The sequence below is a fragment of the Anthonomus grandis genome, chromosome 13 (genome assembly GCF_022605725.1).
Source record: "Anthonomus grandis grandis chromosome 13, icAntGran1.3, whole genome shotgun sequence".
Classification (NCBI taxonomy): Eukaryota; Metazoa; Arthropoda; class Insecta; order Coleoptera; family Curculionidae; genus Anthonomus; species Anthonomus grandis.
In genome coordinates, this window is record NC_065558.1 from 15,875,981 (window position 1) to 15,902,930 (window position 26,950).

Consider the following 26,950-nt stretch of genomic DNA (forward strand, 5'->3'; position numbering starts at 1 on the left):
CTTATCGAAAATTAATAAAATTCATAGAAAAATCGACTTAATTTAAAAGCAAAAATATTAATAAAAGCAGCAGTCAAAACAAAAATATCTTGGAGCATTAAAAAATTTCGTCACTTCGGCAACGTTGCGCTCCAGTGTTACGCACGTTTTACTATTTTTCGAGTTCTGTCAAAAATTATGAATGAATGAATCCCGAGCGATGTTACCAAGGAATTAAAACAAATAAACGCTTTAAATTATTGAGTCTAAGGGTAATGAGTATTTTGTGTTTAGAGTGTGTTTTATTAGTTTTTTGTTGTTTTCGTACTTTTTTGGAGAAAATTAATGCTAAAATTAACGATCATGGTGCACGATTCTTGTGTAGTAAAGAGAGTAGAGCATTAAAATCCAAATTTAACGTTTCATCGGTAAGTTTATTTGTTTACGTTTAAACAGCAAAAGACTTTTGTATTTTTACACCAGCGTCGTCACATGAAAAATATTAAGGTCGCCTCTATTTAAAATTGCACAAGAGCGACGAAAACAACACGTATAGATATAAGAAATTATTTGTACAGTACATAATCCTAACCCGATTTGTAAGGGAGGAAAAATGAAAATTACAAATTTGTCGATTATTATAATATTATAGTTATGTCTATCTTTAGTTGTTACGTTTAGCAACAGTAATATATGCATTTTTTCACACAAACTTTTGACTTTGATTTAAAAATAAATCCTAATGAAGACACCTAGGTACCTAATTATTAACAAAAAAGATTTAACCATTTAGTTCTTGAATTACGTAAACTTTGATAATGTAAAATTTATTTAGTTTGGTGGCTATAAAAACAAATAATTTAAAGTATTATTAATTTAGCGGGTTGTCTTTTATATTTAGACAAAGCCTAGCTCGGTTATTATACGAGGTGGAAAAAAAAGTTTTATATAAAAGTTGTAGGGTTTACCTTAAATCGCCAGGAAATGTTATAAAATATAATACAGGGGTATCGCAAAGTTAATAAAAAATACACAGTTCATTTTTTTTAATGGAACCCCTTGTATATTTTTACATTACATAAAAGACATTTTTTTTCTGATTTCAAAAATATATAATATGTTAATATTTGGTTTAGCCGTTTTCCCAATATTTATCTTTAAAAAATAAAAAAATAAAACAACTGTTTACCCGAATCCCCGTTGCTATGGTGTTTATCGGTAACAATAAAATAAATAATGTTATTTGTTGGGCTGTCACTGTCAATGTTTCTGCTATTTCTTTTGAATATGGGTTATACCGAAGAAGAAAAGTTTGAAATTATGAGGTTGTTTTACAAAAACAACAATAATGTTGCTCGAGCGCAAGCTGAATATCACCGTATTCATCCCGAAATGAGAGTTCCTGCTAGGTCCACTTTTTATTACACTGAAAGGAGTATGAGAAACCACAAAAATCTACAAAGAAAAAAACGAACAGTTTTAGCTAACGCGGATGAAGAACTACAAATTTTATTATATTTTCAAGGTAAAAAGTTATTTTATATTTAAGAGCCTTATAAGAATTATAATTTATGCTTTGATTTTTGTAGAAAAACCATATTTATCAACCGTAGATGCTAGTAGACACTTTCAATGCTCTAGATCTAAGATTCAAAGAGTTCTTCAGAAATATGGATATCATCCTTACAAATTGATGCCAGTACAAAAATTAACAAATAATCATGAAATAAGAAGGCTAACATACTGTAATCAGATGTTAGATATAAAAAACGTAGATAACGATATCTTTAATAAAATCTTGTGGAGGGATGAAGCTGTATTTACAACAGCAGGGATGTATCATAGAAAAAATACTCACATGTGGGCACCAGCAAATCCTCACGCATACGTCGAAATAAAAAAACAGGGCAGAATGTCATTAAATGTGTGGTGTGGTACCCTTAGAAACCAAATAATTGGACCCATTATATTTCAAGGATCTTTGACTGGAAATAGGTATTTGCGGTTTCTAGAAAATGAGATTGAAGCTTTATTAGAAGAAATACCTTTAAGAGAATATACCAATATTATATGGCATCAAGATGGCGCCCCGCCTCATAACTTTAGGCCAGCAAGGATTTTTTTAAATAATCGTTTTATTCAGTGGATTGGAACCCATGGTACCATTAACTGGCCACCAAACAGCCCTGATTTGACTCCTCTAGATAGTTTTTTATGGGGGTATCTTAAAAATAAAGTTTATAAGGAAAGAAGTGAAAATTTGGAGGAATTAAGGGAAAAAAATCAAAGAAGTATAAACTCCTTAAATGAAGAACACCCTGAATATATTTCAACTGCTCTGTTAAAACTGGACAAAGATTATAGAAACTGCGTTGAAAATAATGGCGGCCATATACAACATTTGTAAATATTTAAAGAAACAAGGCTCAAAGGTTTTTTTTTCAAAAAACCAAATTTTTTTAAAAATGATGAATTAAATATTAACATTTCATATATTTTTGAAATTAGAAAAAAAAATGTCTTTCATTTAAAGTAAACATATACAAGGAATTCCATTAAAAAAAAATTAACTTTGTGTTTTTTATTAACTTTGCGATACCCCTGTATTATATTTTATAACATTTCCTGGCGATTTAAGGTAAACCGTAGCCGATCGAGAATTCTAGCCGTGACACTGGTTTCGTGGCGTCAAAATTGAAGCCGAGATTTGGTGGCGCACGCCGTACAGTGGAACGACTAAGTGGAGATACCGCGGGACCTAATAATTTTTACATTTTACATTTTACGAGATAATAATTTTTTTTTATTATTACGTATTTTTAGGTATATGATAAATGTTTTAAATATTTTTTATTATTTATTTTATTGGAAAAATATACATAAACGGTGTTTCAAATTCGTCTAACCTCAAAATACGAAAATGGATAATTTACCCCAAAGTTGCACATTATTTACTTGTAAAAGAATATGCCATATAAAAAAATATATATATTATATTTTATGTGGTTTTGAAGATTATTAACAAAAAAAAAACAAATTTTCAAAAACTTATTCTTGACACTTTTGTGGGTTATCTTGGTTGCTATGGGAAAGTTTTTGCATTGCTGTATTACTTTTTCGTAAAAATGTTAATGCCGAAAACAAAATTAGGTAGGTACCTACGCCAAATTTTTGTTGCTTATTTAAAAAATCGAAAATTTTAATGATTCCGAAGATAATAAAAAAAAAACAAAAAAAAAATTTTAATTTTTTCTGAGCTTAAACAGGAATGCAGTAAGGGGTAGGCATTATTCTAAATAAAATTAAGATTTTAAAATGTAAGTAAAAATAAAATTGTCAATTTACCCACCGAATTTTTATTCTTTTCTTTTTAAAACTCAAAGCGAGTATCAAAATAGTTTGGTAGTTTAAAATTTTAAATGCGTAATCTTACTATAAACTACAATAATAACTGCAGTAAAATATTATTTCAAATCAACGCAAAATATGTGCCCCAGCGCGGAATTTTTGCCATCGCGATGCGGTCGTCGCCTCGCATGATTTCGGCTTCTGTTGTGAGGTATCGATGGAAGCGGGGATAAGTGTCCAGGCTAGAACTATCGATCGGCTACGGGTAAACCCTATAACTTTTATATCAAACTTTTTTTTCCACCTCGTATAGTAACCGAGCCAGGCTCTGTCTAAATATAAAAGACAACCCTGTACATATTTTTCCCAAGTAGGTACATTAAATAATAATTTTATGCCAGATAATAAAGTTATTATAAAATCGTGCTCCGTCTTCCCCTACAGTTCGAATTAGACGAAACTCGTAAAATAATAGCTATTTTTTACCAGAATTCCCCTTTACGTTTTTTGCTAGTTCCCCGTCGGCGAGGAGCTCGGCGGCCTGCCTTTGAGATCGAAATATAAAAGGTTTTTCGCCGAGTGAAGCAACTTGTATTTTATTCAGTAAACTTTGGCACAGTGTACAAGCTTACCTGTAAGACCTAAATTGCGCAGTAGGTATTGGAACGCTACTCTTCTGATTAACGCCAGCACTAACCCCACCAGCAGACTTATTAAAAAACCACTTCCGATCCAAACTGCTCGAACTAGTATTGCTTGCCTCAGAACTTTTCCTGAGACTGAACTTTTTTAACGATCCGAATTTCTTCAGCGAGTCGCTTTTCTCTGAGTGACTTAAACGCGGTTTTTCCACGTCAGAATCGTCACTTTCTGAATAGGGTTTAGATTCGAACACTTTCGTGGTCGGATCGGATTGAAGGCACGCGGGTCGGATCAAATCTAACCACGTTTGAAGCGCGTCAGGATCCTCGGCAGAAAAGTAGAATACGGTACCGGTGTGGTAGACTTTAAAGGCATTCGAGCGCGATTTTACCTGAAATAAATTAATTGATTACAAGAAAAAATTATTTTGTTTTATATTTACTTCACTGGCCACGGCCACAGTAAAATCATGTAAAAATATCAGGCAAGCGGCTCGAGGATCTTCCTTAAGTTTAAAGCCGTAGAGGCAATTTCCCATGAGGACGAAGTAGCGTTGTTCCCAATGGACGTTTTGGTTGTGTCTGTTCCGGAACCTTTGATAAAGGTAGCCTTGGATGTCGGACGGACTAAGGTCGTTTACTGTCACCTTTCTTCTCTCTGTTATGCAAAATAGTCAAACATTATTTCTTTCTTTTGTTGGTGGTTTAGAAGTACTGGGTTACGAATAAAATAAAACTTCTTAATAAATATTGGCCGACGTTTCGACTTTTATTGACGTCTTTTTCAAGGGCTAAAAGAGATACGTAATTCTTTGTAAGAAAGAGCAAAAGAGCAAAGAAACAAAAATAAAAAAGGAGCAAAATATTAAAAACACAAAAAAAACTAAACAAGTTTACGTTGTGAAGCTTAACATTAAACCTTCCTATAAAAACACACACGATTTCATATAGACGTAATTGATTGATGGATTAAAATACACAAACGAGAAAAAACATTAAACACTCCCGTACAATTAACAAAATATTAAAAACATAAAAAACGATGAACCCACAAAATATTAGAGGTGTATATACAAGCTTGACTAGACGCATTTTTTAAAGTAAATTGACAGTTTGTCAACGTACTCCGCAGAGAAGTAATTGATCTAATCCTAAGCATGGGACGCTTCTGTGACCTTGTGACAAGATGGCACGTATCTGACGAACCCAGTTTTTCAGATCACAGGTATATAAGGTTTGAACTAAAATCTGCGGACACAACACCGAGGATTTACAGGAATCCCAGGAAAATGAACTGGAGTCTTTATAAAGAGACACTAGAACGCAGCCTGGATAACTGTCTAACAGAGGCTAAACACGACTTTGAGCTCAAAGTGCTGACAGAGTCAGTTACAGAGGCTATCAGAGATGCATTTGAGAAATCATGTCCCCTAAGCAAACCATGTCAGGCTGGCAACACCTCCTGAGGTCGATAATACAAATCTTACAATTGTAACTAGTCTACAAGTTACAAGTAATTCGCTTATAGCTACGTAAAAGTATTCTGATTTCTCGTAACATAAAAAAATTTCATATACTTGCAGCCATAAATAAAATGTTCTACACTTCATGTTGTTCCTACAAGACAATTTATTTATTTACATGCTTTTTTCGGCAACACGATTCCTGGTGTACCGTACTTAACGTGTTTTCGTCTTGGTAGAGAAGTGCAAGTACTGCAAGTGAAAAAATATTTGCAGCTATGGCTAGCAGACTTTGTAATCTTGAAGTAATCTTCAAGATTCATCAGAGATCACAAAACGGGTATTAAGCAAAACTACTCGACCTAATAAAAATAATAAATATATTTGTTTTACCTTGTCTTCCGCCATCTTCCTCTTGCACTATCGCTTCGACTAGGACCGGCCTCACTATCCGACATTTTAACGTATAAAAAATACTTTAGATTTAACGTAATTCAAACTCTACTCAAGTAGGTACAACGCGTTACTGACGAATATGAACTGATCTTGTGCAAAAACATAAACAGTCCGAGGCGGCAGAAATAGGGAAAAGGGTAGAAATTCACAGAAAAAGCCACGGCTCTATATAATATACATAGTAGGTACCCGGGTACCCACGCCGTCCTTAGAAGGTGTTTTTTTCCCAGTCACATAAGGGTTAAAAAAAATTAGGGGATGTCACTCCCGATTAGGGGATTGAGTTTTTTAAAATGGTTTTTATGTCAAAAGTTGTCAACATACTTGACGTGTTTTTGGATTTTGCCGAAATTTTTTTTTCCCACCCTGTAATGCCTTGCGGTACGTTTCCGATGGGCCACCCTGTATATTGTTATAAAACATACATTTAAAAAATAACTAATTAACATTTTTTATATTTTAAAAGCCAATTAATTACAAAACAAATGTATTTTTTTAAATTTTTTGAACACTTAGAAGAGTGTTTTAAAAAAACGGCTCTAAAGATTATTTAAATTTTTCTTGGAAACTTTTTTTTAAGTTCCTAAAATAAAATGCAACAATAAAATCCATTATTATCTGACCCTCCCATTTAAAGTTGGCTCAATTGTGTGTTAAATGATCAAATGACTCACAAAAAAAAAAGTAATTTTGTAAAAAATCGTTACTTACTAGCAAGCAAACTGTTTTTCTTCTTGGCACTTCTTCCCTTATTCGAAATCATCGCTTTCACGATACTGTTTGTGGGAGAAACCTTACACTCTCCACTCCTATTCCCTCCATCAATTTCACTATAATCCCTTACTTTCCCCACGGGAGTTGAAGAACACTTGGGGTCGAAATTAGGCTTTTTCACCTGTCTCACTTGTACCGGCACTAAATAGTCATTCGAATCCACCGATTTTATACTTTGGATACTTCCTACCAGTTTCGGATCCACATTCGTTTCAGGAAACTCGAAAATCTTTTTTTTCGAGGGTGTTATGATGGGTTTCGGGGTGTTCGCGGGGTATTCCGGTTTTGAATTATCCAGGGACTTGCGCGGTGGAGGTTTAGGAGGCAGATCGTCCATCATGGTCAAAGTTTCTTGTTCTGGAGAAGGTACCTCTGGTGGAAGGGGTTCTAAAGGTGGTTTTATTTCTGTCTCAGTTTCTGGTGCTGGTGTTATAGAAGAAAATGTGAAATTTTTAGGGGAATCTGGGGCAGTTGGAGAAGTTTCTGTGATAGTTTCAGGAATTTTTGGGATAACGTCCGGTAGTTTGTCGATTTTTGAAGCTGGTTTTATTGGAGAAGTGGTGAGTTCAGACTCTTCTTCTGTAATAAAAAGCAAAGGTTTTTATTTTTGTGTTGTTTTGTTATACAGTGCAATCACGATGAAAAGAACAAATTCATTTAAAATTCAGGTAATTTTTTCATTACATCGATTAGTATTATCACTTGTACGTTTTTTGAAATAAAAAAATTACATACAGGGTACTTCAAGTAGAAACAATGGCGTTAACACTAATTTTTTAAAATAAAACATTTTAAAAAATTAGGACGTTTAGTATATATGAGTAGTATATATTAGGACGTTTTACAATTCTATGATATATGCTGAATACCTTTTGTATAGCAAACCATATGCATAAAGTCAATGGTTTGTCAAATATGACATAACAGACTAACGAAACATGAAGTTAAACATAAAAAACTATTCTAGATTTATTGCAAGTAATATTTAATTTGTTATCCATTTGATTTAATACGTCCTTTGCAATGAAAATTTTAGTTACAAGGTGTCTCAACTAGAAACTATGACGCCAACATTGATTTTTTATGTGATTTCTTAGAAAGTAAGTAGACCTTATTACTTCCAAACAGTTTCCAATTTTAGAACCTACCTGATAACGGTTTGTCATATATTTGTGAGTATACTTGTTATACTAATTGATATTTCACTCAAAATTTTTCAATAAAATGCATTAATCTCAGAAAGAACGAATTGAAATACTCATGCTTGATTATGGATACCGGTTGCGTATACAACAAGAGCGCTACTTGGACTTTCTACCGTTTGAACTTATCCGAGATCCACAAGCAGCTGACACACACCTAATAACGAGATAGGGTTTCAACAAGACGGGCCACCTCCTCACTTTGCCATCGCCATTTGACAATTTCAAGATGCAGCTTTTCCTAACAGATGGATTATACGAAAAGGACCGATTGAGTGACGCCCAAGGCCACCGGATTTAACCCCAATAGATTTTCGTTTTGTCATAAACTTTCTTGACTCAACAATAAATTTAAGATGGAGAGATTTACAAATAGATAAACAAATAGAAAAGGTAGATTTATATAACTGCTTCATATTGTGCCGCAGAAATGCTGAACGAGCGTGGGAAATGTACAATGAGCGCTTTTTAGAAAGACGACAACTAGGTTTAGTGACTTTTAGTAGATTGCGAGATAATTTATTGAAGTATGGTTCATTTAACAAGGCCAACAGAAACGGAAAAAGCGACAAAAATTTAGAAAATTGATTACTGCAAAGTGTCCTGGAAAATCCGCGTATATCGTTTCGGCAAATCGAGGATAACGTGGAAGTATCAAGTACCGCGCAATGAGTTCTATAAAAGTTTAAGTACCGCCCATATTATAAGCACATTAGTGAGGAACTTAAAGAGGAGACTTAGACACACGATCAGTATTTTGCAACTGGTTTTAAAGAAAATGCCAGGAATCTCCTAGATGTCCTTTAAAAGTGTTATAGTCGGACGAAAGCAAGTTTACAAATTGTAGTGTCTTTAATAGACATAATATTTACTGGGCCGATGAAAATCTATTTAGAAACCGCGAGGTTTACCATCAAATAAGATTTAATGTTTGGATAACAGAACCAAGATACTTAGAAATTCTTGAAAATTACGTAGATTCTAGTTTAGAAGAGTTGCCTCTTCATGACATGGTCAACATGTGGATCCAACAAGATGGCGCCCCTGCACACAATTCTGCAATTATTTTTAGTTACCTAAATGAATACTATGGAAATAATTGGATAGGAAATCAAGGTCCTATTGCGTGGCCTGCCCGCTCACCTGATTTGACGCCCCTTAATTTCTGTGTATCGGGATACCTAAAAGATAAAGTGTATCACACTAATCATACTACAGTGGAAGAACTTGAAGCAGCTGTTCGACAAGCAATTCAACAAATGCCACGACAAATTGTCAATTATAATCTATTTTTGGCAATCGAATCTTGTGTTTGCTAGCATATTAGCCTTAAACGTTTTCTTTTTTTGGCTTAGGCAACATTTCGTAAATATGCAGATGTAGTTTAGAACTTGTTAAACATTTATATTGTTATAAAGTTAAGATATTTAATTCAAAAATTAGTCCGAAATCGAAATGGAGTGATGATAGTCAAAAAATTTTCTAAAACTTACCAGTCAAATCATACGCAGGCGTACTATGGCTCTTATCCAACCGTCCTCGAAGCTTCGTAGTTGCAGCTCTAGGTGGTACCGCAGGCTTCTGAGGCACCTCCGGAGGCTCTTTCTTCCCCATTATGCTCCTAGGCAAAACTTTAGGTTTAGGTGGTGAAACGTTTTTAGGCTCATCAAACTTCTTTATTATATTATGTACATTAATATCCGCCAAAATCGGATCTTTTATGAGCGGGGCACTCGCGACCATATTGCTCCGATCCGTTAACTCTTTACCCTCGTCTATAAAAGAGATATTTTCGTCTTGCACGCTTGACAGACTGTTAATGCTAACACTTTTCTCGTCGCTTAAGTTGGTTTTTTGTAACTTCGTGCGCATTTCTTCCTCGAAATTTACTTTTTTCTTCGATTTGAAGCTTTCGCGAAAGCTTTTGTGCGTGAGGCCAATAACAGTAGTCGGTCTCGGACTCGAGTCCAATCCGACGTTACACGATTGTGATTTATCTCTTAAAAATCGGGAATCTTCTTCGATAAATTTACTGCCTTCGATGTGGTACTGGCTGCGGTTTGCGTTGCCACGTGACTGAATCAAGTCCCAATACTAAAATTAAATTAAATGGGCATCAAAACGAAATAAAATATTAAGTTAGTAAATTCAAATATTGCGGGTTTAGCAAGTATGTATATAGATCTTAAAAGAACCGCTACATAAGCTCACTTCAATTAAAAATACAGTCTTATGCGATGTTCCTTTAATATATACAGGTGGTTCAGTTTAAACGTCATTAATTTTAAAACATGATAGAGAATTTTAAAAAAATAGACTTTCATTATTAAATTTTTCTTAGAAATGTTTAATAACAAAGATACAGGGTGTAAGAATAATTATTTGTTTATTTATCATAACTTTTAAACTACCGGCTACAATAACCTGCTTGCGAAATTTAATTAAAATTCAGCTGGTAGTAGTTTAAAATCTATGATAAATATAAAAATTATTTTTAAATTTGAAATTTGGCCACTAGTGGGCGTAATTAAAAGGTCCATAATTCAATTCCGGAAAATGTTAGCTTAAGCCCTTAAGGTACCTTTTTTTAAACATAATTAGAAACCTAGGCAAAAACTCATTGGCGTACCGACCTTTATAAAGTAGGGAAAGGTAGTGAAAATTAAATTGTTTAAATGGCTCTAACTTTAAAGACTAATCCAAATTTGTTCAATTTGGGCTTGTCTAAGAGTGAAATGTAAGTACTTTTAAATATTGTATCCAGTAGTACGCGAAAGTTTTTTAGTGAAATTGGTGGAATGCCTCAATTGAATTAAAAACATTTGGGATTTTCCTTCGCAGTTTATCTAGGCATTAGACTAATTTAAAACATGTAAAAATGACAAAAATTCTTAAGTTGAAAAATTCTTAAAGATAATAGATGAGAGCCAAAACTAGGCAACAAACTGAAGAGGGAGAGAGAAAAAACTTATAAAAGTTACGTAAAAAAAATTATTATAATATTTCAGCATATTCAACTCACCCACTAATATACCAAACTACTAAATCCATTAACTACATATACAGATAATTAAACTTTTTATCATAATAGATGTTTCCAGGGTACAAATTATATAATTTGAAAATAAAAACACTAAAACTAATATACAAAATGAGTCAGGTTTAAAGCATATGGTTCTGATCAACTTTCAACAATACTGTCTATAATTATCAATACCTCGGTAGAAAAGAGCTTGTTTCCCAACCAGATAAAAAGCTCAGTAGTCGTTCTAATTTTTAAAAGGGACGAACAAAGCAACTTAGAAACTTATAGACCTATTTCTCTTCTCAGTGTGTTCTGAAAAATTTTTGGAAAAGTGATTCATGATAGAATGACTGATTTTCTTATTGCGAATAGCGTTTTTTGCTCTAAGCAATAAGGCTTTCGCAGAGGCTTATCCACAAAGAGTGCTGAAGTAGAAGTAACACAGCACATTTTTGAATGCATTGACAGAAATGAACAGCCTTTGATTCAGTGGACCCAACATTTGTGAGCGAGAAGTTGGAGAGAGTGGGGATTAGAGGGAATATTAATTCAATGTTTTGATCATTCTTGACCGACAGTTTAATGTATAAAAATAAGAAAGGAACAATCTCCAAGAAAAAGTCCATCTTTTCTCAAAGAGACCGGCTTTCATTAAATAGTAATGAAATAAACTCAAAATTTATTTAACTAAAGTCAGAGGATTACACGTGTTTTGCCTAGACATCATCAGATCCACTTGTGTATTCACTAATAAAAAGAACCAAAAAAGAAGCAGAGAACAACACTACATGATACAAGTCACGGGTAGAAATTAAGTTCAAATTGGTAAAATCGGAAGGTGACTTTGAGTTTATTTCATTACTATTTAAGGAACAATCTGCAGATTTTGTGTTGAACCTGGGTACAACACAGGGTAGTGTACTTGGACCGCTTATTTTTACAGTTTTTATAAATGACTTAGCAGACTTTATTAATAGGGCTAAGATCTTCATTTTGTGATGAAACAGCAGCTGTTATTTCTGATCCGGACTTGATAAACTTACAATGCAAAGTCCAGTCACGTCTAAGTGGAATTAATAATTGGTGTAAATCGAAGAAACTAATGCTAAATCATGCGAAAACTGATATGGTTGAAATAATATAATTGTATATTAAATATAGAAAGCCAAATAAATTTGTTTTTAGTTAGTCGTGTTCAGAAAAGTCTAGATTTCTAGGCACAATGATTGACAAACACTTGGACTGGCCAGAACATATTAATATTCTATGTAAAAAATTAAAGAGTGTCTATCTTATAAATCAACTTAAAAATTCACTTGATATCAATGAACTGATGAATGTGTAATATGGCTCTGTTTACAGGGTATTGGGTTACTGCATAGTATTATGGGGTAGGGCCATGGATATAGAGAGAGTATAATTAGGATTTTATTTAATATACCATTCATATATTCTTGTCGAAGAATCTTTGGGGAGAAAAGGATTTTAACAGTGGCGGGTATTTATATTTTAAAGGTTCTTCAAATTGTATTTAAAAATAAAAGTAAATTGATTACATTGGGTGATCGACATCAGCACAATACTCGTGGTAAAAACAACTTACTTCTCACTAAGCATGCTCACCAATTTTATAAAATATCTCCTTTGTATTCTGGAAGCCATCTTTTTAATTTGTTACCTACACAAGTAAAATTGGCAAAATCGCTAGTAAATTTTAAAACTAAAGTTAAAATACTGCTCTTCAGCGATGTTTTTTATATGGTTGGAGAGTTTGAAACCTTTTTAAAATGTTATAAATGTTAGAGTGTATACTGCATACCAAATATATGTTAACGTTATGTTAATTTTATCAATGTTATAACTTTTTAATGTTTATTGTTTTATACATCGTTTTATTTTATTATATATTCATATATTTTGAGAAATTCCTGATTAAGGAATACGTTTACCATATGTATTGCTTTGTATAGTAATCGTGACGTTTCTATGCTATGTTTCTAGTATCTAAGACAATAAATGATTTTTTGCTTTTGTTCTTGTAACAGTTTATGTTTAATATATTCTGAGAATTACTCCACCGTAGTGATAAAGATTTTGCTTTATTGGAAATGTTCATTCAACATTTTTGTTTGAGACCTACTTTTTTTTAACATGTGCTTTAAACGTAAGCTTAGTGTCAAAGGAAATACCTAAATTCTTTGCTTCCGTGACAACAGGTACCCGTCTATTATCGATTGTTATCTTAAGACTATCACTAATATCTGCTATTTGATTTTTATTTTCTCCAAACATAATTATACATGACTTTGTAGCATTATGTTTTAAGTTGTTACTTTGTGCATAAATATTAATATTATTAAAATCTACATTCAACCTCATTCAATCGATCTTGAAATTTTTTTATTTGATTATAATTAAACGAGATATATAGTTGCGAGTCATCTGTAAATTGTAGCAGTTTAGAACTAACTACTGTTTTTTCCGTATCGGCAACATACAATGAAAATAATGGTGGTCCTAAGATCGATCCTTGGGAAATCCCAGTGGTCACTGATAAATGGCTGGATTTGATTTTGTTCGGTCCATTATTAAGAAGAACACATTGAGTATGTTCAACTAAAAATGATTTAAATAAATTAACAGCATATTCAGAAAAACTATAATAGTGCAATTTGGCTGACAACATTTTGTGCAAATGCTTTCCTGAAGTCCAATAAATAAAGGCTGGTAATTTAAACGTTCAGGTAAAACTAATGTTCTTTCTAAACCCGGACTGACCAAGCGGAATTAAATTTCTAGAGTCGGCATAGGATACAATCTTGGTTAAATATATAGGTGGCAAAATACTAATAGGTCTAAGATCTCTACGTTCTTTTAAATTTGATACCTTTGGTAGCAGAAGTATAATCGCTTTTTTCCATAAGTTTAGATATTGTTTGTCTAGTATGCAAGTATTAATAATATTTATTAAAGCCTTTTTACAATCAGTCAATCAAGTGCAGCAGTGATTTAACAAGAACCGTCTACACTTAAACGCAGAAAAGACAAATAAAGTCATTTTCACTATGAGACATTCGAAAATGGCTAGCACTTCAACACTTAAATTTTTAGGAGTCCATTTAAACCCTCTTTTTCAATGGTATGTGCAACTGTTGTATGTGCAACTGTGGTATGTGGAACTGTTGTATATGCTTTCCACTGTCTTACTAGCTGCTCTTGACCCACGGCCTAAGGCCAGCCTATTTTGGAACTTTCCATCCTGTTTCACGCCATTTTAGCATGGGGACATGCTCCTCATATAAAGAAGTTATTTGCTCTACAGAAAAAGGCTGTTAGAATCCTGGGTGGACTGAGTTTTAGGGATGACTGTAGACATGTTTTTACCAATCTAGACATACTTACCCTACCATCTGTTTATATATTTAAAAATCTGTGTGGGTACACAGAAATAAATCACAATATAGAGTGCATGGAGAAGTCCACGGCTACGAAACGCGGAATGTGAACAGACTAGCCTCCATATATCAAGGCTTGACTAGGTGTCGGAGTGGTGTGGGGTTTTTGGCTTAAGCTTTTTAATAAGCTACCTGGCAGACTTATAGAAATACCCTTTTTGCAATTTAAATCCCAATTGAGAAATATACTAATCGAAAACTCATTTTATTCAGTAGATGAATTTTTAAACTTTCATTACTTTTAAACATGAGCCTATATAGTGTAGAATATGTGCCTATATAGTATATAGTTCTATCTGTAGTTAATGTTTTAATTTTTTTTTAAATTACATTTTGTAATTATTATTGTGTCACCTGATATTTTTAATGCAGTATTTATAATATATGTATTTTTTGTTTTGTTGACTTGTGGAAATGCTTTGTATGTTGGCACTAATAAATGAATTTGAATTTGAACAATATGGAAAACAAAATTTAATATCAATAATTCACGAATCATCCTCGCCCGCAGCATTGGTGCTGATAGAATTTAAAATTTGTATTAAAGATTCTTCATCAATTATACTGAACTTCAACTCGGACATAAATGACTCATGTCTATTTCGTTTATAGAAATTTTCCTTTTCTCTTGAAATTGTGCATACAGCATGCAATTTTTTCACGGGCTATAGCATGTTTTGTAAAATGTTGAAGTTCTCTGTACTGTTGTAATTTGACATAAGTTTTATGTCGTAAAAATTTTCGGTATGCCTTGTCCCTAAGTTTCATAAGTAGTTTAACATTAAACGAGATCAACGCTGTAAATCCATGCTCCAAAGTCATTTAGTAGAAGTTTCAGAAATCCATCAGCATTTTAGCTTTTATACACCCAGTTCGGAAAAAACACTCAACCAAGGGGGTAAAGCACAAACCGTAACAAACAAAACGATGCACATGGCACCTTTTTGGGTAATTGAAAGAAAATCAATTAAAAATAGTATCAGTTTTTCAGCTGGAATTACTAATACATTCTGATGAAACTTATTGTAATTTAAATTAACAAAATTGGCTATACATGAGCCCCAAAATGTTTTTGACACGGTAACACCGCGATGGATGATATGCTTCCTCTCAGACCCAAAGAGAATGAGGAAGGTCAAGTACGACCTAATTACGCCGTACCAGAAAATATTGTCACTTGAACATTGCCAGCAATTGCGCCAATCGCACAAATCGGAAGAAGATCAGTGAACAAAAGACGCATTTTTCACAATAATTTGACAAAAACGGCAACTAGGATCCTGTAATATTAAAGTCAAATGACCATAATAGTTGGTAATTTATATTAGTAGCGCAAAAATAAAAACGCTACATCCTTTTAATATTTTAGTTTAACAATTAGTGGTTATCTCAATATAACAAAATTTGTGGGATGATCCGCTTTGGTTCTTAAGCCCTCATAGTTTCGTCTATTTACTGTAATTAAATGAAAATGAAGAAAAACTTCTATGACAGTTATGCGATTTCTGTATGATATTGACAAGAAACCTCATATAGAAATTTTGTAGTTTTTGGATAGGCTTGGAAACTGCACCAGTAATGGCACTGTTGTAAAACTACATCATAATAGTCGAACAATAATAGTATTAATTAATTCATTTCTAAGCAAACGGTCGCAAAAGGTGGTCTATAACAATATTACATCGAATGCATTGGATGTTCTGTCGGGTGTGCCACAAGGAGATATTTTATCACCTCTTCTATTAATTATTTACACCATGGATATAATTCTCGCACCTAAATACTGTAAAACACAAGCATACGCGGATGGCACACAAATCTATGTCTCTTTTGATTATAACAAATCGCAAGAAATGGCCGATAAAATAAACGCTGATCTTCAGGTAATTAAAGAATTATCTGCTGAACATAACCTAAACTTAAATTCTGACAAAACTAAACTATTATGTATTGGCAGCAAAATCAAAAGAAACTCTATTAAAAACAACTTAAAATTAAAAATAAATGATACTACATTAAAATTTGTCTCCAGCGCAAAAAATCTTGGCTTAACTATCGACGAAGATCTCAGATTTAGTGCACACGTTCAGAATACAAGAAAAAGCTTCTGTGCGCTGAAATTATTATATAATAATCGGCACATTCTTAACTACTCGTTGAAAAAAAGTTTATGCGACACATTAGTACTCTCACATTTTAACTATGGTGACTTTATATACGGTCCATGTCTTACAGCTCTCGATAAACAAAAAATACAAAGGGTACAGAACGCATGCTGTCGATTGATATATGGAATCAGGAAGCATGACCATATTAAAATTGTAGAATCTAACTGGCTAAATATGAAAAGCCGTAGAAAACTACATCTTTCAAATTTTGTGCATAAGCTTCTCAATACCACTAACACCTCGAATACTCTTAAAAATAAATTTCTGCCAAGGACAAGCATGCATGGACAAAATATTAGAAACAAAAACAAATTTTCCACCCCGTTACATAAAACATCTATGTATAAAAGATCCTTTTCATATAATGCAATCACCTTATATAATTCCATACCTGATAATTTTAAAATATTTAATATTAATAAATTTAAATACAAAATGCGTTTGTTTTTATTTAATCAACAAACTCACCATGAATAAGAAAGGATTTTTTTTTCTTTCTTATTAAAGACAAAAAGACACTTAAAATGAGCATGTTAAAATGAGCAATACTTAAAAAAAAATTTAAAAAATGGGATAATAACCAGGAAAAGTGTATCTAACTTGTGTAATAAACCAACCTTATAATATATTTGAAGAATTTATAAACAGGTATTGGCATTGTATGCTGAACTGGACTAGGCTTTGAAATTATTTCAAAATATAACTATCTACTCTTTAAAGAAAATCTCTACCTGCTACTGGATAAAGCTATATTACGGTCTTTTGTATCGCACAGTTTGTCGTTGTATATAATAATTCTTTAAGTAACTTTTTTTTTCTACAATGTGTGCATACATTTAAAGAGCTATTCGCTAATAAGTTGCATGATATTATTTTATTTTCACTTCAGAGCGATTAGGTAGGTTAAGTAAGAGTAGCCACATGGCTAGACTTCGCCTCTCTTATATCCCTATAGAAATGTATGAATGATACTCACAACTGTAAATTATTTGTTTGTTAAATAAAAGACGTTTATTATTATTATTATTATTATTATTATTATTAAAGAATAAAACTAGTATTTAGTTTTGGCTGAACGATTAATAACAGAGACCTTTTTAAAGCATGTAAAGAACGCAAATATGTTATAATCTAATAGTGTAATTTAAATATCAAAATTATTTTAACATAATTTTTTGGGAATTTCAAATTAATTTTGAGATTTTTGAAAATATTCTCTGGATATCAAGATTCTAGAATTTTTGTAAAAAGCTCTATTTATCTTCAAAATTTGGAAGATCTTGGAATACGACTTTCGGATAATCTTATTTGATTTACCTGATCGAGAACATAGATAATACACGATTTATGGAACTTAAATTACTAATAATATTTGCACAATCGGCCACAAAAGTTAACTTTAGTAGACACTTTCAGTGGTAGAATACCAAGACATGAAAAATTATATAAAAATTACCTCTACTTTTAAACTATAATTAAACTAACCTCAATAAAGAATCATAGAAGCACATAACTAAACCGCAACATAATTAATTTCGCTACTGTTTAATCCAGGTCTCATCCAGATCTAAGTTTGCGACATTACAACACAAAATGCACAAATAGACACAGAATATTAATAAACTGTTCGGTTCTTATCAGGGTTCAACAGGAAGTGAGCGAGAGCGTAAATAAATGAATTGAAAGTTGTTGCTTTTTAGATAAACAATTGTTGATTTTTCTTATCGCCGACACATTAAAAGACCACATAGGGTATCGAAGGAAGTTTAGTTCATTGCCGGCTAAATATAAAAAAAAACTAATATATTTACACAATATGTATAATGTCAATATTGGACGATTATTGATTTTTAATTGGTTTATTAAGTGTTTTAATATTCGTTTTATATAGATAAATATTAATTGGTTTGTAAATATGTTTTAATCTATTTTAAGCGAAAATTAAAAGCAGTATAATAGTCTAAAAACGAACCCCGATTTGCAAATAAATTTGTTCCATGTAAAAGGTTTTTGTGGTTTAAGTTAAAATTTATTTAAAAAAAATGTTATAATGCCAAGCTTTTCCAACAACTTTCGCGCAAAAAGAAACTATTAGAGGTAGCTATTTATTAAAATATTAGTAAACTAGGAACTAGAAAGAGTAACTGAACAAGAGGACTTGGGAGTTATTTTTGATAGTAAGTTATCTTTTTCTTCCAACATTTTGTCCAAGCTTGACAGTGCCCAAAATATTTCCGCTAACTTTATTGCTAGAACCAACCACCAAGGAGCTTAGCATTGATGTCAGCCTCCTTCTTTTTGATAACTTGGTGTTGCCAATCTTGAAGTATAACTCCATCATATGGTCTCCCCTATATAACGTTTGGACGGCTCTGATTAAAGGGGTGCAAAGGAGGTTTCTGAAGTGTATGTATTACAGGAAAATTAGTGTTTATCCCCCTAGAGGTTGCGACAATGAACACTTATTGTCGGTATTTGACAGGCTCTCTTTGAGTAAAAGGAGAATTAAAATATTCTTGTTAATAACTACTTATAAAACATTGAAAAACAATATTGATTGTCCTAACATTCTTCGTCATATCCCCTTTGCCATTAACAGATTAAATTAGTCTTGAAGGCTGCGAACATATCTTCTGGGCATGCATTCAAAGTTAAAAGTGACCTTACCCCCCTACAACGAAAGTGCTCGGCTAAGATTTTTGATGAGCTTAACAAGCGCAAAAGTGATGGCGAAGAAAACTTAACAATCAGATACAGAAACAATATGCCTTATATCACAACTAACAGACATGCTCAGAATCATCGAAAAAACTTGAAGTAGCCCCATTACAAGTTTTTTGTTTTAATGTAGATGGCTTACGTACTAAACTTCAGGAATTACATAATAATATTATATGTTCTAACTATGATATCTTAATATTTGTTGAGAGTTGGCTCTCTGATGATTTTTCGGATGCTGAATTGGCTGTGAAATCTTTCAATCTGTTTCGCTGTGATAGATCGTCTCTTACAAGCAATAAACGCAGAGGTGGAGGTGTATTAATTTACATTAGAGACTTTATAAATACCAAAAAACTTAGATTACAGTACAATTCAGTTGAGCAATTGTTTTTAGCTTGTAATGTGGGCTTTTTTTGTAATGTGAGTTTTGTAATTGGTGGGGTGTATATCCCACCTGGGTCCAATACGGATTCTTATGAAGGACATTGTCAGTCAGTTGATATTCTCAGGCAACAATTTTCAAACTCTGACTTTATTATTTCTGGTGATTTTAATGTTCCAGATGCTCTTTGGGAAAATGATGAGTTTGAAACTGTTGTTAGATGCCCACCTAACTCATGTGGATTAATACTTGGGGAGTTTTATTCTTACCTTAACTTTTTTCAAAGGAATTTTGTGCCAAATGATAGAAATGCCTTTCTTGATCTCACTTTTACAAATAGGAATGATCTAGTGGTGAGTGAAGCTATTGACTGTGTTTTTGATAAATCTGTCTCCGATATAAGGCGATGATAAATCATAAGCCTTATCATTTTGAATTAACTTTTAACAATGGTAAAGAAAAAACTTTAAATTTTTTACAGTTCTTCTATGACTTTAGAAATGCAAATTATTTGGGTGTTAATATTTATTTGTGTGGAGTTGATTGGGACAATGTTTTGAATGTAATTAATATTGATGATGCGGTTTCAGAGTTCTATCATATATTGAATATGGCTATAGCTTTGTTTGTGCCTCTTAAGAGATTCAAAACCTCGTCTTTTCCCAGTTGGTTTTCAGGGGAGTTAAAATACTTGATCCAGCAAAAGAAAATTTCACATAAAAAATATCAGTCTAGTCATACTGTTGCAGACTACGAAGTCTTTTCAGATCTTAGAGCTAGGTGCAAAACTCTAACGGAGACTTGTTACCAGAACTTTATTTCAAATTTGGACCAGTTACTTTATACAAACCCCAAAAGTTTTTGGTATAAGTTTAATAATGGGAGAACAACGAATAGGCTTCCTGATTTGATGACATATAATGATGGGGAGTTTGCAGGTTGTGAACAAATTGCAGAGGGGTTTGCCAGGTTTTTTTCTACTGTCTATAATAGAGATAATAATGTCTTACCTTCTCGGCATGCTGGTGTAAACATGACTATTCCAAATCCTAAATTATCTATTGGATTAATTTTTGATAAGATCTTTCGATTACCCCTTAAACTTAGTGCTGGCCCTGATCGTATACCCAATTATTTTTTGAGAAAATGTGTATGTGCCCTCTCTTATCCCCTCTTTATTTTATTCAGTAGGTCTTTAGACTTGACAGTTTTTCCATCCGAGTGGAAACTCAGTTTTATTACGCCTATATTTAAATGTGGTGCTGCTAATGAAATGATCAATTACAGGAGTGTGTGTGTACAGTCTGCCATCCCAAAACTTCTAGACAGTCTTATTTATGACCAAATTAATTTTTATTGCAAAGAACTTCTGTTAAGTGAACAGCATGGCTTCAGTCGTGGCAAGTCTGCTATTACAAACTTGTTGCTGTATCAGGGTGCTCTGTTAAGTGCTTTGGAGAGGGGTGAACAAGTGGATGTAATATATACAGACTTTTCCAAGGCATTTGACAGTGTCAACCATAGCTTATTATTAGAAAAATTGAGACTTTTTGGTTTTTCAGATTGTTTGGTGGCCTGGTTTGCAAGTTTTCTTGCTGACAGATTTCAGCAGGTACAAATTGGGGATGCTAGGTCGCATCTTATCAGTGTGACCTCTGGGGTTCCACAGGGTGGTCATTGTTCTCCTCTGTTGTTCAATATTTTTATTAATGATATTTTGGTTTGCTTTAAAAATTGTAATTTTTTCTTATTTGCCGATGATTTAAAGTTTTATAGGGTGATTAGTTCAGAACAAGACAACAAGATGGTTCTCTTGCAAGATGATCTGAATAGATTGTGTGAATGGTGTGTTGGTAATAGTTTGGCTCTGAATTTGGGTAAATGCAGTTACATTAGTTTCTACAAAAGAAACAAACGGGTAACTTCCTCCTATACTATTGATAATGTTAATCTTAGGTACACTGAAGTAGTAAAGAACCTTGGTATCTTTTTTGATGAACAATTTTAATACCCATGTAAATACTATTATAACTAAAGCATCTAAGGTCCTTGGTTTTGTCCTGCGCAATTGTAAGGATCTGTCAGTTGAAACTTGCAAAAGGTTGTACATATCACTTGTTGTCTCTTTGTTGGAGTATGGATCAATAATTTGGTCTCCTCTGTACATGAATAATTGTATGGCACTGGAGAGGGTTCAAAATAAATTTCTACGATTCTGCCTTTATAAACTTCGCATTCCAGTTCCTAATGACCATTGTTATGATGAAGCAATGAACTTGCTGAATATGCGGAGTTTACTTAAGAGATGCACTGAGAATGATTTGGTGTTTATTTATAAACTTTTGAATGGCCTTGTGATTTGTCCCGAACTACTTAATAGGATTTCATTTAATATTATTATATATAATATTATATTATATATATATATATAATATTTCATACCGTAATCTGAGGGCAAATCGATTGTTTTTTTTTGCCTTATCATCGTACCAACTATACTATGCACTCGCCTGTCGAAAGGACCTTGAGGCTGGTAAACTCTACTGGAATTGAAGTTTTGGGAATTTTTGAAATACATTTCATCATTGTCATTGATAATAATATATTTTGTTTTTTCTTAGCTAATTTTGCATTGTTAATTGTTCTGATTTTGAGAGAATATTGTTACTACTTGTAAAACGGTTTAATTATCCTTGGTATTAAGATTAAGTCTGATAATTATTGTTAATTAACAATTAGTGGTTAGGTAGTATAGCTTTTATTTCTTTTTCAGAAATATATATATTTTTTGTAATGGGGTTGATCCCGTGTATAAATAAATAAATAAATAAATAAATAAATAAAAATAAATAAATTGTCGTAATTCCAGAATGTTTTACTTAGCATATCCACGTAAAAACCTTTACAAAAACTCACCCATCTATAAACTCTGCTATTATTATTATATTATATATTGATTCGATTAGTCTCAATTAATTTAGGACACTCGTCACGAATAAACTGAAATCAAAATAACACCCTGTTTCACTTACTTTTTTTTTATCCTGTTGTAAAGAGAATTTCGAGTGGCCGTACATTTTTGTTTGTTTTTGTTTTAACTTTAAATACTCTTAATCATGCAATTCTAATCATTGTTACATTATTTTTTTAATATGTGTGTTATGTAGATGTCAGATATGACTTAGTTGGTACATTTTACTTTAGTGTTTAGTTGTTTTTTTCCTATTAACTTAGTATACTTTATATTACTTAGTATTAGGTTGGTATCTGTAAGTAGCTTTTGGCTGTTGATACTGTGATTAAATAAATAAATAAATAAAATATAGGGTAAGAATTTAAGTGGTGATCCTTGGGTGAAAATAAGAAAAATGTTTCTATAAACTGATTTTCGAATTGCTTCATTTCCAAAATACAGGGGTGCTAGGTTTGAAGTAAAAATATTGCATAGGCAAATTTAATTCAAGTTTTTATATTTTATCTCAGTTCTTGCAATTTTTGAGGTAGAAGCAACCGGATCTATTTTTATCATATCATCAATACGTTCTCCTGTTCTACTATTCATATTGTAAATTTTAGAAAATAATTGGAAAAATAATAGATATTGTATAAATTTGTAAAGTTTAACTTATACTTCTGGTACTAGTGGGAAATTGGGCGGAAAGAAAGCTCAATTCAGTTTGTCCCAATGTTTCGAAAATTATTTTGTCTTTTTCACAGGTTCTAGAAACAAAATGAAAAGATAAAAATCAGATCAAAAAATTATAAAAAGGTAAAAGCACAGTAATAACAACAAAATAAACAACGTTACTGTCGGTCGTTACTAGGGTATATTTTGAAAATAGGGCAAATAAACTCGTAGATCTATTGAAGACCGTAGGCGTTATAACTAATGAAGGGACAAAGAAACTAAAGAAACAGTTAAATATCAGATCAAGCTGTATCAAATGCCTTTGCTCAGTAATTCACATCTGTTTTTACTCCCGGTAAGATTAAAGGCAAAAAAAGGTAATGATACCAGCAAATATTTTCAAGGGATTTACCGTTTTTCTCTCTTCGCCTTTTGCTGTTAAAAACAATTAATTTTCTGAAAAACGCAGTCTTATTTAAATAATAATTCTAATCTAATTGCTCATATTTATAAAAGAACAGGGGATTTAAATTCAAAGCAATATTATAAACCAAGTAGTGTTTTGTTTTATGCGCTATAACCAAAAGTTTTGAATTTTTATTTCTTAAGTTTTGTTATTTTGAAGTTTTATTTAATTATACAATACTTACTTTTTATCACAAATTTGCCGCTTAACAACTTGGATTCCTAACCAATGGATCCATGGTAAATAACTTAGACATATTAACAGATTCTGCTGTTAAGGTAATTTTAAATAAATCTTAACTAAATCTGTTGGGATAACTGTATGTACAGTATCGGACAAAAATAGAGCGACGATACCATTTGTTTCTTTTATTAAAAAAGCAAAAACGCAAGAAGAATTAAAACTCAAATAAAACAAATACACTCATCATTAAACATATATTTATTACATAACATACCAAAATTCCTCCGTATAAACAAGATCATAAAAAGAAAAGTTAAATATTTCTATACGACAAAAATTAAGCCACGCTTACAATAAAAATAAAAGAAAACATATCAGATTGCGCCCTTAATATTTAGTCCACAAGCCTTTATTTGCGATTACCTGGCGGCACCTTTGAGGCATGGAAGATATTAAATTATCAATTATTATACATGATCAATATTTTTCCATACATTTTTAATTTCTTCAAAAATGTACTCTTTGTTTTTATAGGTTTTATTTTTAAGTTGCCTATCCACAATTTCCCACAGGTTTTCGATCGGGTTAAGATCGGGCGATTGGGCTGGCCATTTAAGAATGGCTATTTTATTTTCATTAAACCATTCTTTTATACATTTTGCTATATGTTTTGGATCATTGTCGTGTTGGAAAACAAAACGTAGTGGCATATTCCATTCCGCATAAGGTAGCATGACATTTTCAAGGATATATTTATACTTAAACCTATCCATAATGCTCTCAATTTGGGAAATTGGTCCCATTTCATAGCCAGAGAAACAACCCCACACTAACACGTTGCCACCTCCATGTTTTACAGTACCTGGGACATACATTGGGTCAAGTCTTTTACCTGCAATACGACGAACATATTGAACACCATCACTTTTATACAAATTAAACTTTGACTCATCATTAAAAAGTACTTTTTTCCATTGCTCTGGTGTCCAGTGAGCATGTTGTTCTGCAAACAGAAGACGTGCTTTAATATTCTTCTTACTAAGAAGCGGTTTTTTGGTAGGTTGCATGCTTTTAAGCCTGCTTCAACTAGTCTGCGCTGTATCGTTCGAGAGGAAACATTAGAGCCCCCAGCTTCAGCTAGAATTTGCTTTGCTGACAGAAAAGGATTTGCCTGGGAGATCCTTTTAATTTTTCTATCCCGTTTCTTTGAAGTTTTTCTCGGTCTAGCCGTCTGTTTTCGGTTAACTACTTTTCCTCTAATTCGATAGTTCTGAATGGTCCTCGACACAACAGATTTTGAAACTCTTAGTTCTTGTTTTATTACATATTGTGGTGTTCCCATCTTATACGATGCAATAATTCTTTCTTTAAGATCAATAGAAAAACTTTTACCACGAGGCATTTTTAAACAAAATTTAGATTTGATACCGACCAAAACCGATGTTTATCTACTAATGGTATGAACAATATCGATCAAGTCGCTTTATTTTTGTCCATGAAAAAATGCATAAAAACATACAACAATTTACTAATCTCTTGCTACTCATCACAAGAGGCAAATAATGTTTAAATACGATTAACAAAGTATGTACTGATACTACAAAATTGTTCCTAATTATACATACAGTCACAAAGTTTTTTAGGAATATTATAGCGTCGCTTAATTTTTATCCGATACTGTATGTAAATATTTGAGTTGGTTGAATGTTAACTTACTGACTGATTAATTCAGTGCATTTAGCTTTTCTAAATTAAGTGCAGCTCTCTGAAAATCTAGTTTTTATGACTGATGACTTTAAAATATTTAAGCACATTTATTTTCATAAAGAGCGTGATTATTTACAGAAACACAGATCTTATGACTTTTAGATGAGTGAATAATATTGACAAAGGTCTTTTAATTGTCAATATTATTCATTAATTTTTTTACGAGTAAGAAAGGTCAGTCTTTCTCTTTAAAGTTGACAAAATATAGGTTACGTATGCTTCGGAATGTCTGTGTAAATTTCTATACGATGCTTTCATTTCAAAACAAACCATCCTTGATAACTTGTTAAAAAAAACAAAAGAAAACAATGTCAATCACCTTCTCACCTCTTTTTTTTATTTTTTTTTTAAGTTATTAAGGGTAGTTCGTTTTAAAATGAAAGCACTTCATATTTATTACCTATGAAATTTTATTGTCCTTATCCCCTAATATATAAATACCCAATTATTGCCACGATACCCAAAAATTACCAGTGCCTGGGATTTGTAAACGACGCTTGGGTATATCGTCTGGAACAGGCTATGCATCTTCCTCCTTATTTAATATGTGAATAATGTATCACCATCTTTATTAAAAGGTATTTGGTTCGCTGTTTCTCAAAACCGAATTATTGTGAATTGTCTGTCTGTGTTGTTTATGATAGAATAATATATTTTTACTATATAAACCCTTGCTAAGTACAAACCCTCATAAAATCATCTATATTCTGATTTTTATAGAGGGTTGTACCTATTATTTGGAAAGTAAAACTCGTAGTAGTAAAAATAGAAAGAAAATAAAAGTGTTTTTAACTGAATTTGTTAGGTAAATACAAGCAAAATCGTATTCATTCATGGTATTAGGATTTATAAGATTCAAGTTTAAGTATAGATTTATAAGATTCAAGAATATCAAAATAATAAAACGAATATTTTAAAGTGCGTGCATCTATTCCAAGTTGATTGGAACTTTTGGATTGAAACTTTGTCTCATTTTAGGTGAGGATTACTTTCTTTCATAAATTTTAACGAAATTCTTAAAGAAGTACAAGAAAAATCACAGGTCTAACGCAACTATCTTAAATCCTTACCTATATGTAACTTTCTATTTTATATTTTTGTAAATATAACCTTCCAAAAACTTTAACTGTTTTGTTTCCCTAGAACTGGCATAACTAAAATTTGTCAGAGTGACCAACATCGAAAGGACACAATCACGCAAAATGGCAGCCGTCTAGTAGTGGTCATTTACTTTTCATTGAATTGGCAGTCCAGGTATATTTACTAAGTTCGTGATCAGATGGAATTAGTGT

The 26,950-nt window shown here is 32.2% G+C and overlaps 1 protein-coding gene across 1 annotated transcript in view; it reads right to left on the reverse strand.

The window, feature by feature from the left end:
• Positions 1 to 26,950, reverse strand: part of LOC126744085 (uncharacterized) — a 48,293-nt gene that overhangs the window by 13,719 nt on the left and 7,624 nt on the right. The window contains exons 8-11 of the mRNA XM_050451430.1: positions 9,357 to 9,957; positions 6,599 to 7,240; positions 4,412 to 4,626; positions 3,960 to 4,360 (exon numbers count right to left, since the gene is read on the reverse strand). Coding sequence (XP_050307387.1) covers positions 3,960 to 4,360; positions 4,412 to 4,626; positions 6,599 to 7,240; positions 9,357 to 9,957 — 1,859 coding nt within the window. The remainder of the gene's footprint in view (positions 1 to 3,959; positions 4,361 to 4,411; positions 4,627 to 6,598; positions 7,241 to 9,356; positions 9,958 to 26,950) is intronic.